Source organism: Mustela lutreola, chromosome 8 (assembly GCF_030435805.1).
Source record: "Mustela lutreola isolate mMusLut2 chromosome 8, mMusLut2.pri, whole genome shotgun sequence".
Lineage (NCBI taxonomy): Eukaryota > Metazoa > Chordata > Mammalia > Carnivora > Mustelidae > Mustela > Mustela lutreola.
The window spans coordinates 3,862,255-3,887,111 of record NC_081297.1 but is presented as its reverse complement, the minus strand read 5'-3'; the positions used below and the strand labels follow the sequence as shown (position 1 = coordinate 3,887,111).

The 24,857-nt window shown below is 57.7% G+C and overlaps 1 protein-coding gene and 1 long non-coding RNA gene across 8 annotated transcripts in view; one reads left to right on the top strand and one right to left on the bottom strand.

Moving 5' to 3' along the window:
• PFKP (phosphofructokinase, platelet) overlaps positions 1–21,155 on the bottom strand; it is a 52,123-nt gene extending 30,968 nt beyond the window's left edge. The window contains exons 1-2 of one of the 3 annotated variants that reach the window (XM_059183692.1): positions 20,960–21,155; positions 8,340–8,413 (exon numbers count right to left, since the gene is read on the bottom strand). In XM_059183692.1, the coding sequence (XP_059039675.1) occupies positions 8,340–8,413; positions 20,960–21,071 (186 nt within the window). In that variant the 5' untranslated portion in view covers positions 21,072–21,155. The remainder of the gene's footprint in view (positions 1–8,339; positions 8,414–20,959) is intronic. The other 2 variants (XM_059183690.1, XM_059183691.1) reach the window with 2 other exon arrangements.
• Positions 21,156–21,173: 18 nt separating this feature from the next.
• LOC131838040 (uncharacterized) lies at positions 21,174–24,520 on the top strand. 5 transcript variants are annotated; one of them, XR_009356419.1, is made up of 4 exons: positions 21,174–21,509; positions 21,936–22,010; positions 22,242–22,341; positions 23,623–24,520. It is a non-coding gene; the product is annotated as an uncharacterized LOC131838040 (long non-coding RNA). The 5 variants fall into 5 exon arrangements; XR_009356421.1 differs by lacking the exon at positions 21,174–21,509 and adding an exon at positions 21,536–21,639; XR_009356418.1 differs by lacking the exon at positions 21,174–21,509 and adding an exon at positions 21,536–21,677.
• Positions 24,521–24,857: the final 337 nt, after the last annotated feature.

The window sequence follows — 24,857 nt, the reverse complement described above, 5'->3', positions numbered from 1 at the left end:
GCAGTACATATCCTGTATGACTGGACTATATTTATATCATCAAACATGGTATTATAGATTTCTACGTTCTATGGAGAGAATACATTTACATATACTGTCAGATTATACAGAAGGAACCTGCTCTCAGCTTCGCTGTATTCTCTGTCATTCCATGCCGCCTACCTCTCTCCTGTTTGTCACACACAGAACACTAGGCCAACAACACACACCTGTGTCTGTATGTGTATATATTTAATATGTTACATGGATATACATTGTATATAACATGTAACTATATGTTTATATGTTTCTAATATACTGATACAAATATGTATTTTATATATCATACAGAGAACAAACTGTATATAACAGAACACATTAGAGTTGTGTAGTATTTGATCCTACATAGTATACATATTCATAAGTACATGTAAACCTGTGTGTGTCACAGTCACACAGTTGTCACGTGCGACAAGCCTGAAGGGACAGGTGGCCTGGAACGAGGTAGAGAAGCCGAGAGCAGGTGCATGTTGGAGCTGGCAGGCTCCCTCTGCCCCCGGATGGAGGATGTTACCCTGGGGCTCTGGCTCCTCTCAGTCCCCAGGACAGGCCCACTGTCGTCACGGGGCAGCGAGGCACATCTTCTAAGCACAGCTCCCTAAACCTCACAGGGCGTGTGTCGTGCCTTTTTAGCCCACTCCATATAAGGTAGCGAGCCACGGCACCTGTCACTGTGGAGAGTGAGTGTGATAAGCAGAAGAGGCTTTGATCCAGGCCCGGTCTCTGGAAAGGGAGCTCTTAAGAGGCACGGTCTACACCGGGCGCTGTGTGTGAGCTCCGCCAGCAGGTTACAAAAGCCAGCCCTCCCTGCTTCTGAGGGACTCCCAGGGATCTTCAGCAGAATGTTAACAAGAGGGAGAGAGCCAGGTCATAGCTGGATGGCAGCAAGACAGAGGACACACGGAGGGAGGGCCTCAGGGGTGCCTTCCACTGAGCTCTGCAAACTCCCGGGCTCCTCCGTCACTCTGCACGCAGGCCCAGCTCCGCATGCCTCAGATTCGGGCCCAGCACTCAACAGCCGCCAGCACTCAACAGCCGGCGGCAGTGCGGACTGTGAGCTCCCTTCCAGGAGGCCTGGTGGGCGGGGACACTCCCACCCCAGGAGCAGGCCTGCAGGCTGGCTACAGCTTCCAGAGCCTCGGCCACCGCGGGGACACGGCCCCTATGTGGAGGCATGCTGCCCTACCACCCCAGCCTGCGTGGAGCTGAGGACGAGAGAAACCATTACTCACGAGGCCAGAAGGGCAGGTGTAGAATGGGCTGTCCGGAGCAGGGCAGGGCGGAGAAGTGCGCTACTCATCGGCTTTGGCAAAAACAGGATGGGGACACCCTCTCTGTGCCCACTCAACACCCACAGCCAGGGGGATGATTTCTGCACATCCACCGCGAGGTCAACAAAGTGATCCAAGGGACGGGGCCACCCCAGGCCCCACAGGGCTGACGAGGACACGGAGGCCGGGGGCCATCCCCAGTCATCGGGGCCATCTCCGCTGCACATGGCTGACAGCACCAGCCCATGGAGGGTTCCGGCAGCTCATGCTCCGTGGACAAGCCCTGTGCCCGGCTTCTGCCCCGTAGGTGCCAGGCCAGGAGCACAGAAGTCCACTTTGCCTTTATCATTGCTCTGCAGTTACACAGGGACTTCATGGGAACATTCACAGACCCCTTTGCCGCTGCGGAAGGAACGTGGAAAATCGTTCTGTAAATCATAACGTGTCCTGAAACATAGAACATTCTCGGAAAATCCTTGAGGTCCTGTGGCACAGGGACCCTGGGACAGGGAGGATACAGGGATGTTGGAGATTGGGGCCCCCACCCTGCTCCTGCCGCACGCCTGGGCGGGGCAGGAAGTGACTCACCCTCCCTCCGCAGACTCTGGGAGCTCATGCACGCCTCGAAAAGGCCTCCCAACAGCAATTTAAGTGGCCCTTCACTTACAAGGAAGTGGTTACTAAATTAAGACGACTGATTTTACACAAACGTACCGTAATTTATAAATTCAGATGCGTGTTTTTCTGTGGACGTCTCTCTGGAGGCTTGAGTGCTTGCTGCCGACACAGCCAGAGCCCCAAATCTTTTCTTTAAAATTCTCCTTGGAATCTGCCTTCAGAACCAGTTCCATGACTCACGCAGGAATCAAACCACAGCAAACCCTTCCAAGCCACACTCGGTTTTTAACCCAGAGTAACCCGGCCCGCCTTGCTGATCCTCGTTCACGCAGTCAGCCCAGGAGACCGTCAAGTGCGCTGTCCTTTGGGTGTTGTCTGAGAAGGAGCCACAGGTTCCAAAATCAGCTCAACTTCTTGTTTGAAACATTTCTGAGCAATGGGGACGTCAGCATAGGCCCCCGATTTGCTCCTCTGGAGACGGCGCTGCGTTTTGGAGAACCTGTTTGATCCGCTCAGAAGAGAGTGTGCGCTCGCCCACGGCAGGTGACTTTCTCTTGTAGGATACCTCGCACTACGTAGGGTTTCTGGATCCAAGACCCAGTCACAGTCCCGTGCTCTCTGGCCAACTAGGCTTTTCCCCTTGAACACGATCCTGGATGAGTGCACCGGCTTTCTCAAACTGAAAATAGCTTTTCCACATCTGATTTCCTGGATTACTCGGTCAACAACTCACTGTTTGGGCAGCAAACACTCCACTCCCAGCGGAGACAATCTACAAAGATCACGTCCTTCTAAAGTATTGTCTAGATACTGCAGTGACCAACACCACAGACTTCTCCCCAGGCTTCACTGCCTCGAATAAATACGAATTTTTGTCTTTCTGGCTTATTCCTTAATAAATTAAAGCATTTTGCTTACAGCACTTGAGAGCAAGCCCGTGGAGAGGTCAGCTCTGAACCGCTCACGTGTCGGAGCTGGGAAATGCCATCGTGCAAGACAAGCTGGGCACGAGGGAGGTGGCACGGGTCCTCTGGGTGGGCAATGGTTTTCCAAGTTCAGGAATCACAACTCTTTTCTGCACCAGGAAGCTCAATGCAGACGCCCAGATCACGCAGTCCTTCCCGCACCCATCCGCAGCCGTGGCTCAGCCCCCACCAGGACTCTCTGGGGCACGGATGCCCTGGCCTCGGGACCCCTGCTCAAGGAGCCCATGACTTCAAGGATGATGCCTGCAGCCTTGCCCTTGCATGGGTCCCTGGCGAGAGGTGGCCAAACTCTGACCTTCTAAAATAGTCAGAACACACGAGGCCACTGCACTTTGTACTTGTGGAAACCTGACCATGGAGCCCAGTGGGACTGATTCAGCCGTCTGGTATTATCGGATTGCTTTACACCAAAGCTGCTAATCCGTGGTTCCAGGTACGTTATAAACCCTAGGCCGCCGCAGGACACAGCAGGTGCGAATCCTCCAGAAGGGAGAGCCTACCACCTCTCAGCCAGCCCTTCACCCAGACGCACGGTGATAACACAGGAGTGCACAGTCAGCAAAGGAGAGCACCCTTTTGTGATTAAAACAGTGGGAGGGTAACTAGGACAAGCCTGGGAAGAGCCACGGGGACCGCAGCAGGACCAGGCAGAGCTGGCTCTCAGAGACGATGCTCAGGGCGAGCTCGGCTGCGTTCCACGGTCCAGCTGGGCACTGGCCCCAGGGCCTTGGTGACTCATCCCGCTCACATGCTGCCTGCTACCAATGGGCCACGCCCCCTGCAGCTCGGTGGTCTCCACCTCCCGGTCACCTGCAGACCAATCCCTTTCCCCGCACGTTCAGACATCCGATCACTATTTTCAGACGGATGTTCTGTGGTGAAGCAGCTCTAACTTTAAGGAAGTGAAGATGCAGAAATAGTTTTGTGGGAAACCTCCGGCAGACGGGACAGCGTGGTTCTGGCCACCGTGCCTGGCCTTCCGGCACGTGTGGGAAGGGGGAGGCAGAGGCGGGATGGGTCAGAGCAGCCCTCGCAAACCAGTCTCCCAAAGGCCAGCCCCGCATCCCGGCCTCTCCTCCCATCACGGCGCACCACAGCCCAGCGGCTCCAACAGCGGCCACCCCACAGGACACGCAGGGAAGCCCACAGTCCGACCCTGACGGGAGGTCAGGCCAGGAGGGGAACCACCGCGTCTGCGAGAAGACCTGCCCGGCGTCTGCTGGGAAAGGTGGGGTTTGGGTTGTCTTTGTGGTTCGGCCACAAGCATGCCACTTCCGACTTTCAAAACTGTGGAAGCAGCAACTCAACAGATCCGAGAGGTCACGTGCCCCACAGCCAGCAGAGGGTTTCGGTTCGGAAGAGGAAAAGGACATTAATCTATTAGCAGACACATGGAAGCTGGTTTATCTGATTATGAAGTCAGCCCTGATGCCCAGGGGCCCGGCCCACTGAGCTCTGTGGGAGGCCGGGGTCCAGAGAGAAAGCCTCTTGGGGACTTTGGGCCGGGCCTGACTCTCCACCTGCAGCAGGAAGCCGGCGCAGCCACAACAGAGCTCTGACCGGCTCTGAGGCTCTCCCAGCACGGAAACTCCGGACCAGCACGCACGGAGAAGCTCATTGCTAAGACCATCGGCTGCTGAAAGTGATGGGCGTCAGTCCAGCCTTTCTTTGAGGCTCAGAAGATGGGGAGACGGGCCCTGTGGACATTTTCACGTTGGCATGAGCAGGCCCAATAGGGAAATGATGTTTTAAAGAGGAAAGACTTTTTAAGTGGGTCCTATTTAAAGAGCTGTAATTTTTCTCAATCTGCAGAAAAGGCTTCAGCTAAGAGGATTTTGAGCCTGCAGATTGCATGATACAGGACTAGCCTAGCTCTGCAACCAAGATCACAGGAACAGAGAACAATCTCCTCCCCTGCTCCACCAAAAGCCAGGGCGGTCTGCTGAGCTCGGTCTTGAAAACTATGGGATGGCCTGGCCATTAGCATCCCCCAGCAGCTAAAAACACCTGTAGGTCTCTAAGGAAAAGCCCTAGCCTAAGTGGAAAAAAAAAAGCAATGGGCTCCGTAGTGGCAAGAACGGGTTAATCCGCTGCCCGCCCCAGCATCCCCAGATGTCGCCCTGGGGCCCGGCATGCACCACACGTAGACCGGGCCCAGGCTGCCAGCCTTCCCCAGCGGCAGCCAGACGCACAAAGCCGGTGCCAGGCCCTTGGCAGGAAGACCAGCGTTCTCCCATCAGTAGCCTTCCCACAAACTGTCTGCTAAGGAAAAAACCCAAAAGCCTTTGTTTACATAACACAAACCTGTTTCACTGTTTAGGTGAGCCGGCAACCTTGAAGCTCTAGGCAAACTTAAGAAACTGGACCACAAGTGAGCACATGTATGGGACCGAGTGCTGACGAGGTTCAACACACTGAAGCCGAAATCTTCTCAGTTTGCGCCCAAACAGGTCTGGGACGGGCGCCCTGGCAGGGATGGGTTAGCTGCCCACCCCCAACCTCTGGGGACAAGTGCCGATGTCCGGAGACGTTTCTCTCAGGGGGTGGCCCTAGCCGGTGGACCCCGGCCCCGTCTTAGGGATGGTCACACTAGGAGGGCGTGGTTGTGGTGGGAAAAACTGGCAGATTTTAGAGAGGCGGGGACTCCAGAGACAGGGCCGTGGAGATCGGTCATGAAGAGCTGATGTTACTGCAAACAGGGGTTCATCCAAACTGTCTCCCAGGGCAAAGCCTGAGGGTCCAAGGGGGTGCTGAGGACCACCCCCCCATGCAGTTGTAAAGAACAGGCCTGGTTCCCTACAATTTCTCTTTTTTGGGGGGGTGTGGCAGGGAGGGGTGTCAGGAGAAGCACGGTTTGCTCTCCAGACCGATGACTTCAGCCGCATTGCGTCCAGCTCCAGGCCACGCCCGTCGGCTCCCCTCTCCGGACTCGCGGGCGGACGGTCCCTGGGGCCAAGCCACAGACCCTGCTCTCTGCTCTTCTCCCCACACACCCTCTAGCCTCCATCCAAGGCCCCAACTGCCAGGAAACCAGTTACTACGAGCATACATACCCTCGCCCTGACACTCTGAACCGTATGCCCCTCTGTCTGCCTCTTCCTGATGGGAGAAGCTGCACAAATCCCCTCCCTTCTCTGACAGGAACGGGATCCGTTCAGACTCGGGACTCCTCGCTGCCCACCCCAGCGGGCAGGAGCCCTGCCCATCCCCCTCCAGAGCGGGGGCGAAGGACACGGCCCCTGCAGTGGGCAGGAGGAGGGTGCTGGGGGGCTCAGTAGGTGAAGCCTCTGCCCTCGGCTCAGGTCATGATCTCGGGGTCCTGGGATCGAGTCCTGCATTGGGCTCCCTATTCTAAAGGAGTCTGCTTCTCCCTCTGCCTCTGGTGCTCCCCCTGCTTTTGCTCTCTCTCTCTCTCTCTCTCTCTCTCTCTGTCACATAAATAAATAAAATCTGAAAAAAAAAAAAAAAATGGTCAGGAGCAAAGCAGGCACGTCGCCCACCTCTCCCAGCAGACAACGGGATGGACGCCTCTGGTTCCCTAGGTCAAGGTTCCTCCGAAGGAAATCCAAGATGCTCTTCTCCTAAGGCAGCCCCAGTGTACCGCTGTGCTCCAGCCCAGCCCCTCACCGGGGAGTGTGGGCGTCTGGCAGGAGAGCTCCCACTAAATAGCCCATAGAAACCCTGCGGATACAGAGCCAACAGAACGAATGGGAGGTCCTAAGTCTGAAGGATGAACATGCACCTTCCCAGGTCAGCTTCCACACCCAGAGAGTCAGCACACGCACGGGCCCTGCTTCCTACGACACTCACCCTGAGGATATGACCTGCCTTGGTTTAACGTGGGCCTTCCTGGCCTTGGCACCATGGGCCCTGGGACCAGAATACAAATTCCTCGTTGTGGGAGCTGTGCCGGGCGTCACGGGGTTCCCACCGGCACCCTGGTCTCCTCTCGCGAGATGCCGGGAGCACGGCTCTCACCCTGACAGTGGGACAGTCAGAACCGTCCGCCCTGGGGGGCGGATCCCAGCCCTGCCGCGGGCTGGACCCCAGAGAGAGACTGAACAGCAGCTTGGGAGGGCTGTGGTGGGGCCCACCGTGTTAACCTCACCCAAACCCGATAAATACAAACCCCAAACTCACAGAACCACAGCTCAGAAAAGCACACCAAAGCCCAGGGGAAAAAAAAAACAAAAACAAAACCCCCCAAAAAACCCTCTTTCCAGCAGATAACACACACACCCTCCTGCGGCCCAGCAGGCACAGGCTTGGGAACAGCCACTTTCCAGAAGGAGAAACGGATGGGGACAGCCGGCACCGGAACCCAAGCCAGCTCCCGGGCTGGGGGCTGGGGGGCCGGGTCGGGGCTGCACACAGGACGGGCGGTCAGCGCCACCGCTTCAGAGGCCGGCCGGGACGTGCAGGGGTGAGGGGGAGAGGGGCGCTGGAACCAGGGTCAGAAACCACTGCGGCCAAACGCACCAAGACCGGTCACGAGGGGCGTCCGGGGAGCAGAGTAAGCCCAGACACTGCACAGGTCTCCCGCCCGCACAGCTGGAGAGCACAGTTCAGCCGCCCGGGAATGGCACGGGTCCCCCACGGGGACTACGACAGACACTGAAGTGGTCGCGCACGACCCTGCAGAAGACGGGCGTGACGGGGGCACAAAGCCCACACACAAGGCGTATCTGCCAAGGCTTTAATGGTGTCCAGACCCCCGTCCAGACTTTCACACGTCATGCTGGGAAAAATCGGAATACGAAATCCTCATGGTGGTTTCGCAGGAATCAAGTCATTTAAAAAACACGTGCTGTGTTTTCAGCTTTCTCAGAGCTCATAAATTTAAAAAGTAAATATACATCATTTTTTTCCTGATAGTCCCTGGAATAACTAGCAGGGTCCCAACTACACAGGGGCCTTCCTTCCCAACCTCGTCTGCTTCTCTGCGCTCAGGACCCCAGGAGAGAACGGGCCGGGCCTACTGTCCCGTGTCAGGAACCCGGTTTCCAAGTGAACACGTGAATGGCTGTTAGGGAGGTGGCCTGGGTTCTACAGAAATGATGAGAAGCTCGAAGTGGCCACTGTCTCCTGCTTACCTCAACGCTTACTCAAATCCACCAGCCCCGCCCACATTAAATAACTATTACTTCTTTAGGGAAGGAGGGGCTACAAATAAACACATTAATCCCAGGAGACCACAGAGTGCCCGGGGGGCTCTCCCCTCCCCACGCCCTCCCTGCCAGATCTCCGAGACCTGCTCCTCGACCAGCGAGCACCACCCCCTCCCCGCGCCCCCACAGGACCCCCAGCCCCCCGGGGCCCTGGCCTGGCCCGGCCTGGGTGTGCCCGTCCAGGTCAGCAGCACCCAGGCAGGCGCGAGGCTCAGGTCCCACAATCAGAGACAACGGGTGGGAGACGCAGCACTGACCTCATAGATAAAGTACACTTTGGCCCCCACGTAAATGCCCATGCGCACCACGGCTCGGACAGCGGCGTTCATACCTGCGGAAGGAATCAGGGACAGGAGTCAGTGACCAGGCGGGGGCGAGTCTGGCTGGGCCACCGGACCCGCTGGGACCAGGCGTGCACCGAGAAACAGCAGCAGGTTCCTCACGCAGACCACGGGCCTGGCGCGTCCCTCGGGGGTCAATGTCAGCCCAGAACGAGTCATCGTGAAAGAGCGGGGGCACCTCAGAGTCGCGGCAGGCAGGCATGGGACACCCACTCGCGGGGGGCTGTGGGCAGCACCGCCCGTTCCCCAGACACCAGAGGGGCCGGGGGTTCCGTGCAGTCAGCCCAACTCAAACCTATACGGAAAAGGGACAATCCCGGTGATGGGAGAAGATGAAAGAGAAATACCTGATTTCAGGAGCAGCCCCCAGGGTAAAACAATTTTTTAGTCAACGGCCTTAAATTCAAAATAAGTCCTGCTGTTTTATTAAAAGAAAAATTAAACCAATATACTATAAATAATACCTACTCAAGATAAATCTAGGACATTTTCCACACTTTCCCAGGGGCTGTTACTTATTAAAAGTGACTTTTTTTTAAAGATTTATTTATTTGAGAGAGAGAATACAAGAGAGCTTGATGGGGTGAAGGGCAGAGAGAGAAGCAGGCTCCCCGCTGAGCTCGATCCCAGGGCTCCATCACAGGACCCTGAGATCGTGACCTAAGCCGAAGGCAGAGGCTGCACCCACTGAGCCACCCGGGCGCCCCTAAAAGCACCTGTGTGCCGTGGCCTCGTGTGTCTGCTGCTCTCCCGTTCGCTCTCCCTGGGAGCCGCCTTTCTGACCAGCTCATCCGGGCCGTGCAACCACTGTCAAGACCCAGGTGAACAGGTCTGGATTTCACCCCTCCAGAACCCTGGGTCCTCCCCGTGGCTACGAGTTGGCCCCGGGAGGACAGGGGTGGGGCCGGGGACTCAGGAAGGACACAGTCCCAGGCCTCCAGCGCTCAGCGCCCGGACTCCCAGCCAGACTCCCCCGCACACACCCACCCGACGGCCCCAGGCAGCCTTCTCTGCTAGTTTACGGTTCAGAAACCAACGTCAGGTCTGAAGACGCTGGAGAGCAGGACCCATGAAGCAAAGCCACTCCCAGTCACAGCCGACGAAGGCACTGTGGCTCCCAGGGGCGTAACGGACACGGAGACTCCATCCCTGGCACGGGACGGTAAGCCTGCTCAGAGGACGTCGCACTGACCTTCCTGACGGAAGAATAAGGCTTGAGATCTAGACGGACGTGGACGTGTGTACCCCGAGTCTCACGACTTCCTATCCAAACCAGGCTTAGGACGTGAAGAACTTGAACAAACTAGGGATCAGCAGGTCTTCCTCCCTCCGGACACACAAACTCCCTAGATCAAGAAGCAATCAACTTCTGCTCCTCCCCCCACACCCCTCCTCCTCCTGCCGCAGCCGCGGTTCCCTGTTGCTCACGCCCCTGACGCACGCCCCCACAACCCCTGCCCCTAACCCTGACACTTGTCCCGACATTTGCCCCAAATCCTGCCGCGTCCCTCTAACGTGATGCACACCATGGCCAGAAGGACTTGAAACAGGTTTTTCTCTTTGGTTAGCAATTATACAAGCAATTTATTAATACATTTGTCCTGTTCAAAAAAAAAAATAAAAATAAAGCAGATTTTGGAAAAGGCAAAACTGCGGAGACCCTGCAAAGGTCTGGGCTGCCAGGGCTGGGGGGGACAGGGGAGGCAGGGGCGCTATTCTCTCGCCTGCCCCGCGAGTGGTGCGGGTCATCCCACATCCGTGCAAACCCACAGGACACGCAGCACCAGCAGCGACTCGGGTGGAAACCACCGGCTTTCGAGGAGGATAGGGGGTCAGGGCAAAGCCACGGGCGGTAACGCAGGGCCGCAAGGTGGGCGCGTAGGCAGCAGCACACTCTGCACCTTCCGCTCAATCTTGCTATGAAACAAAACTGCTCCAAAAAATAAAGTCTTTAAAAAAAAAATCAGGGGCATCTGGCTGGCTCAGCCAAAGGAGCACGTGACCCTAGATCTCCAGGTTGTGAGTTCAAGCCCCACGCTGGGTGTAGAGATTACTTAGAAATATATATTTTTTTAAAGATATTATTTATTTTAGACAAAGAGTGACGGAGGGAAGGGGCAGCAGGACAGAGAAAGTCCCCAGCAGACTCCCCACCCTACCCCAGGTAGACCTCAGGGTGGGGAGATCGTTCCCTGAGCCCAGTCCACGAGTCGGATGCTTGACTGACTGAGCCCACCAGGCGCCCCAGAGATAAAATCTTAGAAAGTAAAAGCTGCGCTGGCTTGCCCACCTGCCGGAGCCACCCGCAGGAGCCCCCATGGAAACACGGGGACACGCCGCTGCCTCACCCTGTCACCAGCCGGTGTGACACTTCTGTGTTCCCCAGGGGTTTACCGGATCAGCCTCCACAAGCAGGAATATGCCCACCTTCTTGCTCTGGATTCTACCCAGGGGGCCTGCACGCATCACCCCATCCGCAGGGAGAGATTCTCCCCCGGGGGACTCCTCCTACCTGCTTGCCCCGCACCCACTGAACCTCATAGCGCGATACCCAGCACAGCCCAGAGCTCCCCCAGGACCACCACCACGTGCCATCTGTCCCAGCTGCTGGACACCATCCGTCAACCTCAACCTGCAGAGAGACCTCGCAGCAAGCCCCCACCACTCCTTATCCCTGAAGAGCTCCGTGCACCCATGCAAGCGATGGGGCGGGGGGGGGGGGGGGGGGGGCACTGCCGCAGGTGTGGCGCAGGAGCTCATCTGCACGTCCAAATGCGGGTCTCTCCGTGGCACTGCCCCTGCGCACGCAGCCTCACCGCAGACCTGAGCCGGATGAGCCCTTCCACAGACAACAGGATTCTAGGCCTGGTGCTGCGGCCCCCTGTCCCGGGGAAACTAATCCCCCAACCCTTCAACCACGCCAAGACGATCGCCAGGTGACAAGCATGATTAACGCGGGACTTCAGGCCCTCGCCCTCCGGAGTGGCCTCTCTCTAGGGAGACACAGCCCCGGGGGGTATCTCGTAAATGCGCGATAAATGGGGGGTTCTAGACAATGTCACCAACGGCAGGAGGAAACTGTGGCAAGTACACCTGATCCGGAGGGGACGCCCGGGAGACGTGTCACGGGAGCTCCGAACACCAGCCCCCACGCCTGACTCCCACCCTCGCCTCGTGGGGGGAGCCTGCACTCACCTGAGAAGGGGCCAGTCACCTGCCGCACTGGGTGTCCCCTGGGCCCTGGCAGAGGCCCCCAGGGGGGTGGGGGGCTTCCGGAGGGCAGGGACAGAGGAGCCTGAGCTGGACATCTTCCTGGAGATCCCCAGGGAGGGTGGGCGGCAGCCAGGCCTCAGAAGAACCACCTCCTCGGCTCAGGAGGCTTTCTTAGCGGTGAACGCAGCCAGCCGGCTCCTCCCACAGCTGGTGCTAGTCCTGGGGAGCCTGGGGGCGCTGTTCCAGCTCATGAAGGCTCTGGGGAGCCTGTGGGGTCCGGAGTCCCCCTGGGGGGATGAGGAAATCAGGCTCTGAGCAGACACAGCGAGAGCCAAGGGAACACAATTAATAAAAGGCACAGCTGGAGAGTAAACCTTCCTCTCTGCTGTATTTCAACTAAAAGACGAGCGACCTCCCTCCGGTACAATGGCGCAGCTTCAGAATCTCAGAAGGGAACTCGGGAGTGAACATGCCTGCTGGGCCGGGGCCTGGGGCTCAGCCAGGGCTCCCTGCAGGGGGTTGTGGGGCTGGGCCCTGCCGGTGGACACCTTCCCAGGAGGGAACCCTGGAGGACAAAAACCAAGCACAACAGAGAACGCCCCCATGTCCCCCCCACGGCTTCGCACACAGTCTGGACAATGGGCTTCGTTCCTCGTGCTTTTTGCTTTTTGTTTCCGGAGCCAGATCTGGGAATTCAAACAAGTCTCCCAATTACTACCGTGGGAAAATGAGATCCTGAAAGCAGGTCGGAATCCTAGTACGGGAAAAGGAAAGGAACCTCCTCCTCATTTGCAAATCTTTAGACTCTGGCCTGCTAGGAATGAAGACGTTGGTTATGGAAACCAAAAAGGAACAAGTCTTGAAAAAATTAGGGAGCAGCTGAGTGGGAACCGTGTGATCAGTCCTTGAGATGGGACAGACAGGACAGGCCGTTAAACCCTTGTCTTGATTTTACATGTCTGCTGCTTCCTCCTAAAATATCCTGCAGGGAAGATCGGCCTGCACGATCATTCCTTCCTGAATTAAAATACAAACTTTCAAAAAAAAAAAAAAAAAGGAATGTTCAATCAGTCACTCTATTGTGTATCTGACACGAATATGACCCCGCGTATGAACTACACCGGAATGAAAATGAGAACTTAAAACATAGTAATAAAAGAAATTAATAATGTAAATTTAAAAAAATTAAAAAGATCATTTCTTCCCTGAGGTCACAGAGTGCAGTGGACCTGCTCTGATGACATTCAAAGTTGGAATCATTTCTAAGGAGCGGATCCTAATAAAATAATGAGGGCTCATTCTTGTTGTTTCCCACGTGATCTGAACAGCAGGATCAGTCTCCTTCCGGATCCCTTCAGACCAGACTGTCCGGAGCTAATCCCCGCTGCTCATCCCCTCGCTAACGTCAGCACTTAATATTCCATTTTGAAAAGTAAAGTCAGGTTGTTTGGCTGTCTTACTGGCTTCCCCCTGAAATCACGTCGTTCTCAGCTTTGTAGCAAAGCCATGGTGTCAGCCTGTGTCAGAAAACAAACCTGCACCACCGTATCTTGCCCTCGCTCCCCAAGCTCTCCATAAAAGCTTCCCGACTAGGGGTGCCTGGTGGGGCTCGGGTCATGATCTCAGGGTCCTGGGACTGAGCCCCACATCAGGCTCTCTGCTCGGTGGGAAGCCTGCTTCTCCCTCTCTCACTCCCCCTGCTTGTGTTTCCTCCCTCAGCTGTGTCTCTCTCTGTCAAATGAATAAATAAAAATCTTTAAAAGCTTCCCCAGGGAGTAATTCAGGGGCTGGAGGGCCCAACGGAGCCCTGGGTCCGGCGGCTGGCTCCCCTGTAGATCAGTAATGAAGCTGGCAGCGTCTCTGCGTCCTGCCCCACACAAATCACTGAGCTCGGGGTGAAAAGAAAAGTCAGAAGAAAGCTTGACTTTCTTCTCACCGGTCTGTGAGGGGAGCTGCGTCCATCCGATGCCCAGGGATGGGGGGCCCTTCTCTCGGCCAGGCACTGGGGCTCCATCCAGGATGGAGCCGTCCGGTGAGGAACACACACGCCGTGCCCAGCGCAGGCCGGTGCCGAGGAGGAGGACCCGCAGCCGGGCAGGGCTGGGGGACCGGGTGTGGGACACTGTGAGACGCGGGGAGGGAGCTCGCGCGGGCCTCCTCCAGAAGCCCTAGGGGCAGGGAACACAAGAAGCCAGCCAAGGGGACATCTGGAAAAGAAGGCCCTGCAGGGCCACGCGCGGCACCCCAGCGTCCACTGCAGACCCGGGGACCACTGCCAGCAGCCCTGGCCTGGCATCCGAGCTTCGACACAAACACTCAGGAGGGACCCTGTGGATACATGGTCGCCATGGCCACCTGGGATGGACCCCACGTGCCGGAACCCCACTGTGGCTGGGAAGGCCGCTGGCCACAGCGAGAGGCCCTGCGTCACCGAGCGGACTGCTGGGCTCGGCGTGGGGAAAGAGAAGGTGGGATGTCTTATTGACGAGCCTTCTAGGCTGCACAAAATACACGTTTACAATTCATTGCTTTAACGTGGTGACAGGATAAAGTCACACACGTAACGGGCTTCGCGTGGGATCTAGTTCTGAACGTCCTCTCTAGTGGCCATGTGTCTGTCTTGCCACGGGAAGGACAAGGGTCACTGAATATTCCCTCCCGGGCTCCTAATGGAGCTAAGTTCACACTGACGGCCTTTCGCTGGCCTCCCCCTGCTCACTAGAGTCCTCGGCATCTCCTCCTGCTGCACAGATGAGCTCCTATCTGAGGCCAAACCCTCCACTTACAAAATGCGCCCCACACCCCTGGACACCGAAGGAGCAGCCTGGGGCAGGAGCGCCCAGCCCCACCCCTGCAGTCCTCCAGCTCCGGCCCAAGTCTGGAGTCCTCAAGACCCTAAACTTGGGCTTCCCACTCCAGCCCTCCTGGCCACGCCACAAAACTACCGTCCGGAGCAGCCAGGACCTGCAGTGGCTTTCCTGCTCGCCCCTCTCCCCCCAATCCAGAATCCTCACCGCCTGCCCCTCCCCACAGCCTCACCCATCTGGCCCTGACCTCCTCCTCCCAGCCCTGCTCCCGCTTCCCCCTAGCCAGGCTGCTTTGCCCTAGCTCAGCCCTCCGTTCCTGGTGGGGTGCGAGTTGGGTGCAGGGTCCCCGGACCACAGGCGCCCTGGGCCTTCCAGAAACAGAGACTCTTTCCTAGGTCCAGCTTGCTTCTAGACTCAGTGTGAGCTCCCTGAGAGACGGGGGTCCGCTGTTCGCCCGTCGGCGGCCATCGTCCGTGGGTAGGACAAGGACATGCCAAGGGAACCGCACCGCAGGAATGTCAGCCCAGGGCTGAACCGCTCACCCTCCGCCGCTCTTCCGAACATTCTCTGGCCCGGAGAAGCGTCCAGCAGCATCACTTACTTACAGCCTTTTCACAAGGGGTCCTAAGTTAACCAACCTTCCCAGCCAAGTTCCTCATCAAGGTCGGGAAGCCATCCTGGGAAACTGCCGCACGCACCCAGGATGCAAGCGAGGTGCTGAGCCGACCTGAGAGACAAGCCCCCACTAGACCCCACCTACAAAATCAGAACGTGCATCTCAGGAAGAGCCCTGGGCCTCGGCTGGGCAACCAGGAAGGAGGAAGCTCCTGACCCCCCAGGCGCAGGGGGGGGGGGGGCGTGGTCCCCAGCAGCAGGGCCTGGTCCCAGCAGCAGGGCCTGGTCCCAGCAGCGGGGCGTGGTCCCCAGCGGTGGGGCGTGGTCCCCAGCAGTGCGCTGCACTTTCTCTTCTGCACACCTCCTCCTGGCTCCTGCCCTCCCCTGAACAGGGGAGACAGGAAGAGGAAAGGGGAGGCAGGAGGGAGGAGGGGAGAGGAGAGAGGTTGACTCCGGTCCACTCCGCCAGCGTCCCTCACTGTACCAAGGATGGAGGCCCCGCCCACTGCTGGCAGAGAACAGAACCGGGAACCAGGACCTACTCATCAGTGTCTTGACTCTCGAGGCGCTGCTCTGCCACACGCTTTGCTGCGTCTTGTCCCCACAGGCACAATTCCCATAATTCCCAGCACGCTAAGTATACGGTGGCGAAGATGCGTGGGATACAGGGGCAGTGGGAGGACATGGGACTTCCTGGCAGGTGCGCTGCATCGAACAAAACCGGAGCACCGTGCCAAGCTGGCACAAGACCACCTGTTCTTACCCAAACACGCCCCCCTGACCTGGTTACCACCGCACCAGCTGTACAGTTCGGGGCCCCCATGTTTCCTTTCCCGTGTTGCTGGCCCATCCCCCCCCCTTTTTTTTTTGGTTGGTTTGTTGTTTTTATTTTAAGATTTTATTTATTTATTTGACAGAGAGATCACAAGTAGGCAGAGAAGCAGGCAGAGAGAGGGGGAAGCAGGCTCCCTGCTGAGCAGAGAGCCCGATGTGGGGCTCAACCCAAGACCCTGAGATCATGACCTGAGCCTAAGGCAGAGGCTTCACCCACTGAGCCACCCAGGCGCCCCCCCCACCCCATCCCCGGGTTTCTAACGGTGACTGCTTCCGACAGCCCCTCAGATTGGTGGAGTGTGTCCCACAGGCCCCAATTCTCCCTGATGAAGGGTTCCAGTTCTGAACAGAAGCTATTTGTTCCCCCCCAAGGCAGGACTGAGCTTTTCTTAAAGACAACAGAGCGCCTAGCTTCTAAGGGTCGCCGGGGTGGGCTGTGCAGAATGTGTGCGTTACGGAACAGGGGGCAGGGAACTGACCGCCCATGGCACTCAAGGAATGAGCACTGAAGCTCTAACACGCCACACCCCTAGACACAACCGTGCTTGCTAAATTATTAAATTGCACATGGGGAAAAAGTCCTCCCACTACAGAACGTATGTGTCCAGTAAGGGGCCCCCGAGACGGGGGAGGCGAGAAGCCAGCAGCCCCCCGTTTTCCTCTGCACCGAGCTGGGTTCTGCAGCCAGTGCAGCTCTGGGCGAGCACAGAAGGAGCCCGCACCAGCAGGGCTCCAGGGCGGCGTCCAAGCAACACAGGGTCAACGGCAGAGCTGCCCCAGGCCGGGGCTCTGGCCACCAGTTCCCCACACTTCCGATGATGGCCCTAAAGTCCCAAGCTTTGAGCCATTAGCCACTCCCAGATACTGCTCTGCAGATAGAAGGCTGCTCTTGATCAATGAAGGCTCAAGTCCCTGAAATGACTTAATGAGGAAAGGAAGGAGCCAGGATGGCAGTCAGCCCGCATTTTATGAAAGGGAGCAGCCCTAGAGATTCAGGGGGAGCTATCCTTCACGCCGAGTCCCCGCTGGACACCAGAAAGGCACTGAAGACGACCTCCCATGCTCTCCGAGGCCCCCTGGCCCGGCCTGGGCTGCCACCTGGAACTCAAGGAAGCCAGTCCCTCGTAAAGCCCACCTGCTCCCCCGGGAATGGGGAACGAGTTACCGCACCTGAGCATGGCGCCCGCCGCCAGCAAATGTTAGTGGCTCCTACTATCCTTTTAAAGACCAACCGAGACTCAATTTATGTGAACTCTCTGGAGACTACGGTCATGTTTGCTTTGCCTCGGGCAAAGAGGACTTTACAATTCTTTGCTGTGATGCCCGCTGGGGGCACCCGACTTCACCTTCTCATCTGAGCCCACAGTCAGTGTCCACGCCCGTGAATCATTTTTGGTGAATGACACAACCTCGCCTGAGGGTGGCTACTTAGTCATGGAAAGGCTGCCTGTCCAGTAAGGTGGAAAATCCGTTTAAACTTGCAGAGATGCCTTATGACAGCAGAAGACACCCAAAGAATGAGAAAAATAATCAGCCCTAGAAATAGTCTTCCTTAGTGGGTGGGGCTGGGGCAGTTGAACAGAGATGCACAATTTTCTTCTTTTGTATTTTAACAGTAACTAAATTCGACTGGAAAACAAAGCCCTTCATCACTCTGGTGTCAAGGGTTGCATGGCTTCAGCTGACCTAAGGCTTTCCCTATAAAAAGGTGTTTTCTGCTCCACTATCAAAGCTGCTTGGAAATCACCCGGGGGCACCTGAGGGGCTTATCAGTTCCGTGTCTGACTTTTGGCTCAGGTCATGATCTCAGGGTCCTCTGACTCTGCCCTCAGCAGGGAGCCCACCTGGGTTTCTCTCTTTCCCCCTCGGCTCCTCCTCTCTCTCTCTGTCTCTCTGATGAGTACACACGTATAAAAACAAAATCTTGAACACCTGGACTTCCATTTTACAAGGCCCCTGGAGAGCATGGCCTACTGGGAAGGCCCCAGGACTGAAATTGGACAGAAGATGGTTTAAATTCTGCCCAATGCCACACATGAGCTGTGTGACCCGAACCAGGTCACTTATGTCTTTGTAGCTCTTCCTCCCGCCTTCAAAACGAAGACGACGTGTCTGGGAGCAAGGTGACCGGGCCTGGAGAGAACAGTAAAGTTCCTGGTACACAGAACGAGCCCAACAAGTAGTAGCTACGCTCCCCCCCTCCAACCCCCCCACCCCCCCACCCCGCCGCCACGGGGAATCTGACCAAAATTTCACGCCTGATTGGAAACCCCGACATTAAGACTTGTAGATGCTGCTCCCCTGGGTCTCAGGTAGGAGCAAAATTCTCCCTAGAGCAAGGAGAACACGTCCTGACCGAACGCGGAGTCAGGCTAAAAATGGCAAAAGAAAAGAGCTGAGTGTCTCAGGCACATCTCTAGCAACGACCTTGCTGAGGGGGCCTGCGAATGCGCGGCCGCGGTGACCAGACCCCGGGCCCAGGCCGAGATGAGCTTCCTCAGCGGGACGTACACCCAGATGCTCCATAGGTCTAAGACCAGACGAAAGCAGGGCATCACACTCTGCACGAAGTCCAAGAAAACCCCAAGTCAGAGGCCTTCCCTGCACCACGGTGAGGTGAGGGCACAGGGCTCTCTCTGGGCCACCCAGATGGGCACCTCCCGTGCCAAGCGGGCTTCCCATGGGATTGGATTCTCGGAAGATCATCTTCCACCGAGCAGAGGACAGGGGCACAGACGGCCTCTGCTGGAACCACTCCCAAGGGCTGAGCCGAGCTCCGGGGCAGAAAAGGCTGATTCTGCAGGTCAGGTCATCATCTCGGGTGCCCACACAACATCACCAGGTAGCTGAGCAAACTCTCCGAAACAGATCCCAACGAGTGGACTCTTACACATTTTTTTTTTTTTTTTTCCAACAGACACAGCAGCACTTTAATTGTCGAGTAACTGTGAAAGCCTTGAAGCTGGGCGGTTCAGAGACTAGTTCCTCTTCCTTTGCTAACGCTGCACTACCAAGGCCCAGACTAAGATTCAGGCAAGATGCTTCCTAGCTCGTGCTGGGGCAGGTCTCCAGATGCATGTGCGTTTCGCGCCTTGCGCGCGCTGTGTAACAGGGAAGCCACTCTCGGCCGCACCAAGACCCCACCAGGACTCCACGTGGCACACCTCTGGGTGTTCATTAGAGTCACGTGGGCGACATCCTCTGTTTCACTGCATTTTCCCAATCCGGGCCTTAGCTCTATCACAACATTCCCCTCCTCCGGGATGTTTACATCGGGGCTCACTACCAGAACACCGGCTAGGCCAGAACAGCCTCGCTTCCCAGGCTCCCCTCGCGGAAGCGGACGCAAAGGGGGCCCTCGGAGTGGGGGCGGGGACTGGCGCCGCGGTCCCGCCCTCAACAGGACGAGGCGGGTCTCGCCGGGGACTCAGGCTCCTGGGAAGCGGCAGGCGTCTGAGCGCCATCCCTCACCGCCTGCACGCGCGGCGCCGGGTGCCAGATGCCAAGGGCCAAGGGCGCAGGGCGCGCAGGAGGCGACTGGCCGGGCATCACGTAGGCGCGCGGCGGGCGGGGCTGCGGCTACAGCGCCCCAACCTGCCGCCCCCGCGTCAGCCCCGCCTGGCTCAAGGGCAAAAGCAAGGTCACGCGCGCGCGGGGCGGTGGGCGGTGGGCCAGGGCGCCGGGTGCAGCTCCTGAGCATCCCTCCACCCGGTGTGGCCGGGAAACCTGGAAAAACCAGGCACCGGGGATAGGAGGAAGAGGAAAGAAAAACCAAACGCAGCTCGGGGAGGCGTCTCCAGCCTGGGCGCTCTTGGGCTCCAGGGACGCGTCCGCCTGCAAAGCGGGGATCCACTCTCTAGCGGGCGGCTCACCCCCTCCAGGAATTTACCAGGATCAGGAAACCCCACCGCCTGGGAATCCCTGTGGCCCCACGTGCCGCAGCGCCAGGAGCCCGGGCGTGGCCTTGTCACCCCCTCCTTCAAATTTAGATACTCTCTTTGGGTGTCCGCGGGCCCTGGGCTGGGGTCCCCTCCTCCTCCAAATCTGCCTTCACATGGCGGGGGGAGGAAGGCTGGACTCCGCGACCGGGGTGCTGGTGACATCCCGGAGTCCCCGCTTCCTGGTCCTTCCCAGCCAGAGGAGGCCGGCGAGGCGGGCCTAGTGACCCATTTCAGTTTTCGGTTTTGCCAGGAGAGCGGCGGAAACGAGGCCGCCGGGCATCCCGGGCGGGGTCCCCGCGAGCCCCCACTGCGCCCCACCCATGCAGCAGCGGGGACCCCGCCCGCCCGCGCCGCGCGGGGGACGCGAATCCGCGGGACTCGCGGCGGGGACCCGGCCGTTGCTTCCACCCGGTGCGGGCGGGGTGGGGGCCGGGGCGTCCAGGTGGCCGCGCGACTCCCGAGCTTCCCAGGGGTGTCGGCCCCCGCTACGACTCGGACGAGAAATGACTTCCGAGGACCGTCCAGGAGACCCCAGCGCTAGTCTCAATTTAAAAACTAAACGTGGAATAAATAAAATCTTTAAAAAAAAAAAAAAAAAAAAAAAAGGGGGCGCCTGGGTGGCTCAGTGGGTTAAGCCGCTGCCTTCGGCTCAGGTCATGATCTCAGGGTCCTGGGATCGAGTCCCGCATCGGGCTCTCTGCTCAGCAGGGAGCCTGTTTCCCTCTCTCTCTGCCTGCCTCTCCATCTACTTGTGATTTCTCTCTGTCAAATAAATAAATAAAATCTTTAAAAAAAAAAAAAAAAACTAAACGTGGAGGTGGGGGGCGGGTAATTGGTCTTCCCGATAAAGGATCCTAAGGCCACATTCTTCCCTGCTCCTGACTCCCCCATCCCCACCGCAGCGACTCCTCCCAAGGCTGCACCGCCCACTCCTGCCCCGGAAGGTACCCTGCGGTTCCCGGGCGCCGGGTTTCTCCCCCACCCTGCTCGGACCCGCAGGACCCCCTCCTCCTCGCTTCTTCCCGGGGCTCCCATCGCGTGTCCCCGCTTGCCCCGGGACCCCATCGCCTCTTCCCGTTCCCTCCTCCCATCACTCGTGCCCCAGCCCGGTCAGGCGGTCGCGCACCTTGGGCATCCCCGCCGCTGGTCAGCACTCCGATGGCCTTGCCGGCCCCGGAGAGGTGCTCCAGGCACTTTCGGAAGGAGACCTTGCGGTTGGCGACCTCGTCGTCGTCCATGGCGAGCAGGCCGAGGCTGTGCCGGGGCGGGTGCTCAGCAGGCAAGTGCCCCCGCCCGCGCCGCCGCGACTCAGAACCGTCCGCCCCGCCCGCTCGGCGCGCGCCAATGGCCGGCCAAGGGCGGGCTCCGGGGCGGGGGGGGGGGGGGTGCCGGCCGGCGCGACGGGCGGGGCTGGAGCGCGCCGCGGGCCAGTCGGGGAACTCGGCCGTGGGGGGGCTTCCAGGGTGGGGGACACCACAGGTGGGGGGGAGCTACGAGGGGAACGGGAGGACCCAGCGCAGAAGGTGGGCGGGAGTAGCGCAGACGGGGAGCGCCACAGCTTGGGCGGGGACGGACCGTCTCAGAGGGGCAGTGCTGCAGGCGGAGGGCGCCGCGCTGGTGGGAGGATGATCAAGGTCGGCTCGGGAGCACCCCCGGGGGAAAGAAAGGCGTGGCAGGTGGGCGGAGCGCCTTAGGTGGGCGGGTCACAGTAATTGTGGGAGCTCTGCGGGTGGCGGGGAGCGCCGCAGGTGGCGGCTGTACCCCGCTGGGAGGAGCCTCGCAGGGGGCAGACGTCACCGGCGCTGGGTAGGGAGCATCTCAGGTGAAAGGGAAAAGCATCACAGGTGGGTGGGAGCTTTGCAGGTACGAGAGAGCTCCGGGGTAGGGGAGCGGGGTGGAGAGAGCGCAGCGGGTGGCGGAACCTTTCCGCAGGTGGGCGGAGCATCCTGGGCGGGCGGGATCGCAGCCTGGAAGGGAGCGCGGTAGGTGGGGGGCGCTGGGCCAGCAACTATTAGGGAAACAGAACCCCAAGGGAAACCCTCCGGCAGGATTCCTTCCCCCACAGGCGCTCGGAACTGCGGGCGCCCCATCTTTTTCTCTAGTTTCCCCAGGTTTCACCTGCGCCCTGAGGTTGTAGGAACGTGCAGCGGATGCTCCAGCTGGTGGCAAAAGTGAGGGTGGGTGACTGGGGACCATCAAGCCCTGGGCCTGACCCTCCTTACCCCCCTGCTAGAGGAGGAGCAGGAAGTGACCCTGGAGATGGCCTGAGTGACACTGTCAGCTGGACCTGGATGCCAAGAAGCCAGTGGGGCCCGTGGGGGGGGGGGGGGGTGCGCAGGAAAGATTTGGCTGGGGAGATTAGACCTAAGTGCTTACCTAAGGAAACCAACTTGTACCTGTGTTGTCAGCCTGGAATCACCAAACCGAAAACATTCGTACCCAGTCTCATGGCGAAGGATGAAGGACCAGCGGACTTTTCACAAGCTCAATGCCAGCTACCTGCTTCGGGTATGGAGCCCATCACTTTCAGGGGCCTAGGGTCACCAGGCACCCAGCACTGTGCTTGGAGTGCAGGTTACCCCAAGAAGGGTTTCAGAGATGCCCCGTTGACAGTTCATGGTAGGGATGGCACCGGGCCTCAGCCTACAGATAGAGGCTCAATAAATGTTTGTCTGGTGGGTACAAGAGGGAAAAAGAGCTCAAGGCAGGACTTGCGGAGTTAACCTGAGACGTCTGTAATAGCAGAACCAACAAGCTATCTGCTCAGGGCCACCCCCGCCAAAAGATGGCAGTACCCAGAGTCCGCGCCTGCCTCTTCCCAGCTACACCGGATCCTCTCGCTCAGCTCTCTGAGCATCAAACATTTATTGTAAGACAGAAAGAAATGCCTGCCTTACACAAAGCTGGAGGTCTGACCTCTCCTGACCAGTATTATTGGTGAACCCCTCAACCCCATGGCCATCAGAACGACCCTGGCCTGGTTTTTCCCAGCCCCACCAGAACCACCAAAGCCCAGCTTTGGCACACAATCAGGGAATATGCATTTTTTTTTTTTTTTTAACAAGCTCCTCCTGTGTTCTGATGATTGCAATGCCTGAGAGTGACTGCTCCAATGGATTGAGTCTGAGCAGTGCAGGGGCGGCTGGAAAGGAACCCTGGGCCTTTTTGGGGTGGGGGGCAGGTGCCCTTCACTCTCCCAGAGCAGGGGAGGAGAACCAGGCTGCACCCCGAGGACCTGCACCCCCAGCCCAGGACCCGTGCTCTAGAATCACCCGCTCCTTCCCAGAGCATCCTGCATTTAAAACCTCAGGGCAGGCTGAATTCTGCCCTAGCCCAAAGGCCTTTAACTTCTTATACAAGTGGTAATTTTGTGATGTTAAGTTAGAGATTGGCCATCAGTCACTGAATTGTCTGTAATATAGAAAACGAAGGATATAAATGGAGTCCAGTCCTGCCAGTGGGCTAAGTAGATTATGGCTAAAAACATAGACTGGAATAATTTTCAGTTGTTGTTACTATTATGAGCATAAACATTCACGGACATGGAACTATGTCCCGGATCTATCCGCAAGAGGCAAATGCCGTGAGCCCACGCATGTGCGTGTACACGTGTGTGCACATGTATGTAACAGATCTAGATATTTCCGTTTTCTTTCTTTTGCTTATTATGGGTATTCTCTTACTCTGCAACCAACAAGTATTGTTTTGGAATTAATATGTGATAGTTAATTAAAAAACAGTAAGATTGAGATTCGTCAGATGCCCAAGGTTCTGTCTGTTTTGCAAAAGCTAAGGTCCGTGTGTGCAGAGTTGTAGCTCAGGAGGGTCACCCACCCATCTCTCTCCCCGAGCCGCGCCGCAGAGCCCTGACCCGTTGCTCGGTGTATCAGAATACCGTGTGCAGAGATCGCCAGCGAATGTGGGGCGACAGACACGTCTCCTTTCTTCATCTCTTGCGGTATATGTTTTAATAGTTCTTCAACCCCTGCAACTGGATGGTTTGGGGGGGTTGTTGTTGTTGTTTTTTTCCTTTTTGTAACTTCGTCCTTGGAAGAGAATCTCTGATACAGAGGGGACGACTGCACGCCTCAGTTGATGAGGGAGCAGGAGGCTGGCTGAAGACAGAGCAGAAGCTGGCGCCTTGCTCCCCCTCTCCACCCTCTCCCCTCCGTAGTAATCTGTGTGGCATTCCTCAGGCACCCCTGACTGCCATAAAACAATAAATAGTTGACTTGCCGGGATCGCAATCCTGCAGAACAGGAATCTCCATTGCTCTACAGATGTCCTAGAGACCTGAACAGGGAGGTTACCTTATCAATAGCACGAATTTCCAGAGGCAAATAACTCTCGGTTCCTGAAGCCCTAATGTCTCCCTCCCCACCATAAACTGGAGGAGGCCGAGCTAGAAGGGAAGGTAAATGAACGCAGGATCCTAACACCGCACCAAGAACCTCCCAACTATCTTGATGTTAGTGCCTGACCTAAAGACGACATTGATCAGGCCATAAGGGCAAGGCCTCCCCCGCCCCCACCTTGCAGGCCCTCCCTTGCATGTGAGAACGCTGTTGAAACCTCCCATCCCTTCACCAGGGGCAGCAGCTCTTCCTGCCCACGGGTCCTGTCCCCGGGCTTTAATAAACCACCACTTTGCACCAAAGATGTCTCAAGAATTCTTTCTTGGTCATCGGCTCCGGACCTCAGCCCACCAAACCTCACCTAGGTTCTAGAACTTCATCACAGTGACTGCACTGCTTATCTCCAGCAGGACAGGACATGTGCGCAATTTCTCCTTGGCTGCCTAAAAATGACCAGCACAGGCTTCCATCACAGGGAGAATTGTCCCAGGGTCAGGAATGCAGGCGGGCTGGGCTGGCCCCTGCCCAGAGCCTGCCACAGGCGACACAGGTGTGGGCTGGGGGTCTGGAGGCTCACGGGAAGGCTCGGCAACTCACACACACCCCCCGCGCCCCCAGGCTGCTGGCAGGATTTGTTTTCTTCTGGGCGGCTGGAGGAAGGGTCCCGGT